Source organism: Musca domestica, unplaced genomic scaffold (genome assembly GCF_030504385.1).
Source record: "Musca domestica strain aabys unplaced genomic scaffold, Musca_domestica.polishedcontigs.V.1.1 38, whole genome shotgun sequence".
NCBI classification, from domain to species: domain Eukaryota; kingdom Metazoa; phylum Arthropoda; class Insecta; order Diptera; family Muscidae; genus Musca; species Musca domestica.
The window spans coordinates 268,095-276,648 of record NW_026712324.1 but is presented as its reverse complement, the minus strand read 5'-3'; the positions used below and the strand labels follow the sequence as shown (position 1 = coordinate 276,648).

General features: G+C 33.7%; 1 protein-coding gene across 1 annotated transcript; it reads left to right on the top strand.

Annotated features, from left to right (window-relative positions):
* Positions 1–224: 224 nt before the first annotated feature.
* On the top strand, positions 225–3,539 carry LOC101891700 (large ribosomal subunit protein uL23). Its single transcript, XM_005182265.4, has 4 exons — positions 225–374; positions 876–1,273; positions 1,343–1,470; positions 3,074–3,539. The coding sequence occupies exons 1-4, from the start codon at positions 344–346 to the stop codon at positions 3,333–3,335; spliced, it is 819 nt and encodes a 272-aa protein (XP_005182322.1). The 5' UTR covers positions 225–343; the 3' UTR covers positions 3,336–3,539.
* Positions 3,540–8,554: the final 5,015 nt, after the last annotated feature.

Sequence of the window (8,554 nt, the reverse complement as noted above, 5' to 3'; positions counted from 1 at the left end):
ATTACTAGGTTCGATATGATTACTAAGTTCCATTTATAATTTAATATTGCAAAGTACGCTCAATTATATTAAGTTATTTCTATAAATTCTCCATGAATAACACAAAATTTAGCTTCTTGTCCTACAACAAATCGTACAACCCAAACTTGTGTCAATTTTCCCATTTCATACATACCACACTGTCGAATGGCAACAATTATCGAAGAAATACAACTCTAAATTCTAAACACTTCCCAAAAATCGCCATTGTTTCGAAATTTCGATAATCGAATTTTCGAACAAGAACTTCCGCCCGATTGAAAAAGACAAAAAATTTTCCTTTTCATTTCTTTTTCTCGTAGAAATGCCACCCAAAAAGCCAACCGAGAAATCCGGTAAGAATTTTTCATAGAAATTAACGTGGAAAAATCCAAAAAATTATCACAAATATCGTGGAATAGTGCAAGGAATGCGAAGATAAATAAATGAAATAAAAATTTAAGTGGAAATTGTGAAAAATTTCAAGAAAAATGGTAAACATTTGCGGTACCTCGTGGTCGTCACTCGAGTGTGTTCACATTCTTCGTTGTGTGGTTGTGTGTTGATGATGTCGCAAAAGAAAAACAACAAATGCCATCATGAATGAATGAAATGTGGAAATGATAAAGGAAATACATGATGTATGAATGCCATGGAAGAGTCTTAAGTGTATTTCAGTAAAGTGCATTTGAAAATTAAATAATGATTTGCCTGTTGCCGTGATTGTTTATTAAATTAATTTACTTTGTGGTAACATAACCTCACAATTGTTTTGGATTTTTTTTTACAACGTTTTAAATCTGCTTGATTTTGAAATGTTTGATTGATAACTAATTGTGTTGCTTTGTTTTGTTTAGGCGCTAAGTCTGGCGACAAGAAGCCCGAGAAGAAGGCAACTACTGCTGCCACTTCTGGTGCTAAGAAGGAAACAACAGCCAAGGCTGCTGCTCCTGCCGCCAAAAAGGCCGCTCCAGCTGCCAAGAAACCCGCAGCTGCTGCCACCAAGAAGCCCGTAACCAAAAAGGCTGCCCCCGCCAAGAAGGTCGCCACCAAGGCCAAGCCAAAGACCAAGGATGCCAAGAAGAAGGCTGCCGCTGGCAAGAAGCCCCAATCTGTTTTGGCTAAATTGTCCGCCAAGGCTCGTGCTGCTGCCAAGGGCAAGAAGGTTGCCGCCAAACCCGGCTCTAAGGTTACCAAGGGTACCTCCAAGGCCAAGGCTGTTGCTTTGTTGAAGGCCAAGAAGGCCCAAACCAAGGTGAGTGAGAGAGGACTTGTCAAAGTGGATGTGTTTACTAATAATGGATTTATTTATTGTTGTTTTTAGGTCATCAAGGGTGCTTTCGGTACTCGTACCCGCAAGGTCCGTACCAATGTCCACTTCCGTAGACCCAAGACCTTGAAGTTGCCCCGCAACCCCAAATACCCACGCAAGTGTGTCCCCACCAGGAACCGGTAAGTTCAATTTGAGATCATACATTTTTGTTTACTAGACACACTATCGGGTATGATTGACCCTCTCAGCTTCGTGCTCAGGGGAATGTAGGTTTGTGAAGCCCTAAATGTAAACAATATGAAATATTGCTTGAATTCGTATGGCCGAACACGTGGATTGTTTACATGGCTAAATTAGAAGAGTTGGAGGAGGGGGATACACAATTATGAGTTTTGCCTATCTTCCAGTTTATCTATAAATGGCTGGGCCTTAATGCCACAGTAGAACGCAGCATTTTCTTGATCGGCTAAATTGCAAAATCATTTTAGTTGTGGAAAGGAAATTATCAAATGGACTAAGAACTCAGTGTGCTGGGCTCAGGGCTTATATAGAGTTCGGAGTTGGACAATATCGGCCCACTCTTTTTAGTACCTCTCCCACAAAAGGTTGAATTTTTTCAAAGAAAATAATTTAATGCGCAGAAAGAGAAAAGATAATCCGATTTTGCTCCTTCTCCTTCTTCTACTTTGCATATCCTAATATTTGCATCAGTGCTAGGTCAAATGAGAAAATGGACAATATCGGTCCACTCCATGAAGTACCTCCCCCACAAACGGTCAACATTTGGAATAATTATTACTCTCATAAAATGTGATCTAAGAGTCCGATTGTCTTCAAATTACTCACATCACAATATTTTTATTAACCCAAGGTCTCGTGTGAAGATTGAAAAGATCGGTCCATTCCTTATGGTACCTCCCCCACAAAGGGATGTTAATTAAAACACGAAATTAACATCCTATTCAATCCAGACTTGGCACATCTCAATGTTTCCATCAACACAATATCTGTTATAAAGATGGGAGGGATCTGACCATTTCTTTTGGTACATCCCCCACAAAGGATCAACATTTTGAATACCCAAAACGATCAGAAAATTCGAAATAAACATCCGGTTACCTTCATATTTTACACATCCCATTACTTCTACTAACACAAGATCTGCTATAGATATGGATATGTCGGACCACTCCTACTGGTAACTCCCCCACAAAGGGGGGGAGTATAACCAATAACGAATAGAAAATCCGAAATAAGCATCCAGTTCTCTTTATATTTCACACATCCCATTATTTCTGCCAACACAGGATATGTTGTGAAGATGGGATATATCGGTCTACTCCTTCTGGTACCACCCCCACCAAGGGTTAAAATTTTGAATTTCCGTGAAGCAAATTTGATTCCATTCAGACTTAGTACTTCTCAATATTCCCATTAGCACAAGATCTTTTATAAAGATGGTAGAGATCGGACCATTTCTTCTGGCACCTCCGCCACAGAGGGTTCAAGATTTTGAAAAACTAAACGCTCAAAAAAAGCGAAAAAAGGATCCAACTTTCTTTAAATTTTACACATTCAAATATTTTTGATAACGCAAGATCTTTTGTGAATATGACAATTTTCGATATTTTTAAAAAAATACTGAAATTTATTTTGAAAAATTTCCAATATTTTATATACCAGACTTCCAAAATTAAAAAAAGGAAACTATTTAATTTAAATAATTTTCTTAATCTTGTACAATTGAATTTTAATGTTTCTCTCTTTCTCCCTCTCTTCTAGCATGGATGCTTACAACATCATCAAATACCCATTGACCACTGAAGCAGCCATGAAGAAGATCGAAGACAACAACACCTTGGTCTTCTTGACTCACTTGAATGCCAACAAGAACCACATTCGTGCTGCTGCCCGCAAGTTGTACGACATTAAGGTCGCTAAGGTCAACATCTTGGTGAGACCCGATGGCAAGAAGAAGGCCTACGTTCGTTTGGCTCGTGACTACGATGCTCTTGACATCGCCAACAAGATCGGCATCATATAAATCAATTTTATATTGTGCTACTTGTTATATTGAGATAATTACACACACACATACAAATTTTCTATATTTAAATAGAAATGTTTTACACAATTTATAAAAAAACCAACATGAACCAACACTATAATATAATACTTGAAAAGTTTAACATAAATGCATAGAACCAACAAAACTTATCAAAGAACCACTGTGTAAAAAAAAAGAAAATGTGTTTAATTTCCCTTCGACTTTTTGGGCAAATATTCCTGTACTGTCATCAAAATGATTCATTTCGAATTCTATTGAATGTGGGAATCCATAACCATTTCCATACATCATTTTTCTCTTAGATCTTTTTCAGCTTTTATTTAAGGCAGAATATTTAGGTGAACTCAGAGGCCAGATGATGTCGGATTTCCCCTCCCCTTTAAAAGGTAATTATTAAACAATTTTTTAAATTAAAAAAAACATAAAGGTGAGGGTACATAAGCAGCTTGACATCATATGGCTAGGCATATTAATGTCAAATTATAAAGGAAAATGATGGCAGAATATGAATGCTGCTCTGGCATCCCTTTATATGTCACAAAATATACCACGTGAAGACTTCAAGCTGTTTATGTACTCTCACCTTAAAAGGGTATCGACTTTAAAAATCAAGTACAAAATGTGGAGCAAATTTTTTCAAGTCAAAAATAGGAAACCATTTCAAGTTTATTTGCCATAATAAAAAATACTGTTTTTTTTTTAATGTTTAATTTTGATCAAAGACAAATAGTGGTCCATTCCAGAACCTGCAAGAATCTACTAGTTTTGTATTTTTTTCTGTTCTGGAACACCATAAAATATATTCTTATAACTCTATTGAACTTGATAAAAATGTTTTGAAATTTCAATTAAAAAAGAAATGCTTCAGGATTTTGAATTATGGTACATTCTCAAGGACCCTTTTATCTATGTCGAAAGAAAATGAATCCGGAAGGAAAACAATTATATGTCTTTTCAAATCTTTTAAATTATTTGAATTGAATAACATTTTGAGAAACATACCTGGAATTGGTGTTTTTATTTCGACCTACATACACAGGGCTCTAGTTTGATTTTGTTTCCAACCACAATTCTTGATTATTGTTCCTTATCAAAATGATGATATATTTAGTAGGAATCTCATTGATTTCAAAAATATGAAAACAACTTTATTAAAACTGATAAATCTGTAAAGATTTTATTATATATCTAAACTATAAAAACAAATATTAATTTTTAAAATTTCTCTTTTATTTCAGTTTTAAAAACTTCGGATGAGGAACAATTTATTTCACTTGAACTCAAGGTAAGCATTTGAATTTAATAAAAGAAAAACTTCAGTTCTAAAATGATGATATATATGTAGGAATCTCATTGATCCATTTAAAAACATGAAAATAACATTCATAACTGAAAATACTTATAGAACCATTGTTGTAAAAAAAGAAATAATTTGATTAAAAAACTAATTCAACTTTTTATTCCATTTTAGTTTAAAAATCGGTGCCTCCTGAACCAGAAATAGATGATTTCTATAAATCGCCAAAGGTAAGAATCTCCAAACGCCATATCTAGATAATTTATTTAGTGTGATGATATATATGTAGGAATCTCATTGATCCATTTAAAAACATGAAAAAATTTGTTATCACTGACACATCGTTTACACATCATAATGATCTCTAATTAAATTCAATTTTCTAATGATAATTTTTCTCTTTTTTTTTTTTGCAGATGTTCCAACAGGGTTTCGGAAGATGTGAAAATGGGTCATTTTTACCCTAGTGTTAAATTTTATTTTTTTACGGTTTTTATTAGAAAAAAAATCATAAACAATTCAATAAAGCAAAGTGCCTACAAACAATTGTGTTTTATTTTTATTAATCTCATATAACAACACTGGGCCAATCAAATCAACATAGGCGATAGGAAAATCGATATTTCACACTTTGGGCCAAAAAGTTTTTAGAGGTAGGTTTTTAGAAAATGTTGCTTCCAGGTCTATGATGATTATTAGAAAGAGAAATTGGAAATTACACGTAAACCATACAAATCGAAAATTAAGTAGACCAATTATGTGTCCCAATATGTTAAGGTATTCGGTAATAATATTCCAAGGGTATCACGTCCACAGAATATTTACCGTAAACTGTGAGTGAAAAGGAGAAACCTTCATTAGCGAGAAAGAAGTCAAGTTTTTAATTAAAAAAAAAAAAAAACTTGAAGAGTTTTTTTCCGTATATTGCGATTTTCTATTTGGATACATTGAACAAAAGTCACTTAATACAGTCCAAAAATATAGCCCATTGAAAGAACGGGGACCAAATAACGGCATTCGATATAACAAATTCCGATAAAGATAATTTGAAAATTTCCATTTTAGGTTGTTTAGAGACTAAGATGTATTGACTAGACAGCATTGAGAGCCAAAAAATATCAAAAAGGACTAGGAATGTTTAAGCTTTTCCACTATTTGAATTGATAGTAATTTGGTATGTGTTATTTTTGTGGATATCAACATGGGCTCATGTTGAAGTCTAGCTCCCTATTATTTTGCCTTTGTGAACATACAAATAATTTTAAGTTTTCCCACCAGTTGAATTGAGAGTAATTTGTTATGTGCGTATTTTGTGCATACCAACATGAGTTCATGTTTTAGGATAGCTCCCTATTATTTAGCTTAGTTAACATACAAATATTTTCATTAACAAAAACTTATATGGGCAGAAAGAGGATGATCTCAACAATAGTTCCAGTCCAATAAAGCTGAAATTTAACTTAAAAAATATATTAATTTGTGGTAACGCTATATCAGCAATAACTTTCGATAAATGAATGCAACTTTCAGAAATTAAAATCTTGCTAGCTATTGATATCTGCAAGCTCTGGGAGGACGAGGGGACCATAGAGCAACTTATATGTCAGAAATAATAAAGAAGTAAAAAAATAATTCCGTTTATATAAGAGGTGTGCCTGTTCCAGGATCTGTTAAATTAAACGGAAATTTTGTCGAAACCTTCAAGATACCGAAATTCGGAAGATTTCATTGTATACAATTAATATTTGTCAGCGAGTGCATTACTCCTCACCCGAAGTATCAAATATCAGTAACTTTGATTGGAAATTGCGGACAGAAAAAGACCAGAAAAGTAAGTGATATCCTTTGTTCAATGGCAAGCATCCGAGGATAATATCATTGTTCAAAATTTTCCAAGTTTTATCTTAAAAAGTATGAGTTCCAGAACTGCAAACATGGAAAAGTTTTTCCTTTGATAACCGATTTTCCCTTTATGATATCTAAGAAAATTCAAAAACTAGTATATTCTCACAGGTACTGGAACTGAGCAAAACTTGGCTAAATGGACATACAAAGATAAAGAGAGGGCGTTGTTCGCTCCTGTCTTAAATCTGAGATGAATATCGCCACGGACCAAATTTGGAATTTATATAAGATGTTTGTACGATCTTTCTTTGAAACTCCTGTGGCGAAGGTACAAGAATTGGTGGACAAATATTGTCCATTACAATGTGGCAAGTTTGAACTATATCTGGTACTCCATTCGCTCAATATGAGTTTTCTGTGTGGTATGCAACATTTTTTGTAACTATTTTGGATGAGGTAGCAAGAAAAAGTGGACTCATATATTTTACTTTCTCACTTGTCCATATATGGACAAAAAAAAATGCAATGCACCAAGACTGATTAAAATAGGATCCGATTTTACGAGAGTAATTATTACTCAAAATTTTGTCTCTTTGTGAAAGAACACCGAAAGAAATGGACAGATATATTCAAATATTCATATTATATCTATATATGACAACAGTATTGAGTTGTACAAAGTTTGAGAAAAATCGTTGACTTGTTTTGCATGTTATAGAGGATTATAATTGTTCAAAATATGTACCCTCTGTGGGGAATGTAGCAGAATGAGTGGGCCAAGATCCATATTCATACTAGATCTAATGTAATGTAAAGAGAAGATTCTTTCTGCTAAGCTTGAATTTTATAACACTCGTATTTATTTTAAATGTTGAACCCTTGTAGCGGAGGTACCAGTAGGTGAAACGATTTTTTTATTTCTTCATCGGGACTAAAGCTGATTCAAATATTAAGATGTGTAAATATCGAAGGAAAACGAACAACCCATTTGCTTTTTTAATCGATTTTGGGGAAGTACAAGGAGTAGGCGGAAGTTACACAATTTGGAACTCAGTCTGAGCCTTAGAAATATTACGATGTATTGCATGGAAAGTTAACGTGCGTACACAAAGTCGGACGTGGCTAAATCACTTCCTAATATCCTGAAAGGGATTTTGCCTAAAAATGTTCAGGCCGTTATTTTGATGAGACACAATTTGGTATGTATCATTTAATACTAAATATAACCGCTGTAGCCATATGGCTGATGGCATAAAAATGGGCGTGAGTATCAATAGACATCTCAACATGATTTTATATTGATTTAATGATAGATTTTACGACATATTTTGTGGGCAACTTCCGAATTGAAGGACAAGAAGTAGAAGACTCGCAAAAATTAATTATTCTCTTATATATTTTGTAACCAAAAGGAGGTGCTCACTATATTATTGGGAGACCTTCAAATAATGATACGCATTCATAAAATGCTCAATCCATACTTCCCATATTATTTCAGATCTGTAGACAATATCTGTATTCAATATCAGATCTGTAATCCATATCTTCCACAGTAGAAGGCCTCTCTTATTAAAATCTCCTAATCTCCATTGAAAACTATCAACAATATAATTTGAACTGTAAAACAAAGACAAAATAGGAAAAGAATGGACTGAATTATAAAGACGTTGTACATGAACTTACCACATATTTGCTGTTTGGCACACAGGCGAAATCGCAACACACCTAAGACCTATTATAACACACGCACTTCACATTTAATATTAAATACACGCATTTTAACACAACTTCCTGTTTTTTAACGCCAATTGCATGAATGCCTTCTTACTTTTTCTACAATTAAACTTTTCAACACAATTTTCATTTATTTTAATTTGATAACTACTCATAGAAGACATTTTTTGCAAAACAACACATTTACTTCAAGCAAACACTCCTTGAGGGAAATAATTTAACATATATTTTGTAAATACTACACTTTTGTAACACTTTTATGCATTTTTCTTAAATATTTTATCTAACAACAGAATTTGCGCGCAAACGTAATCTTTAA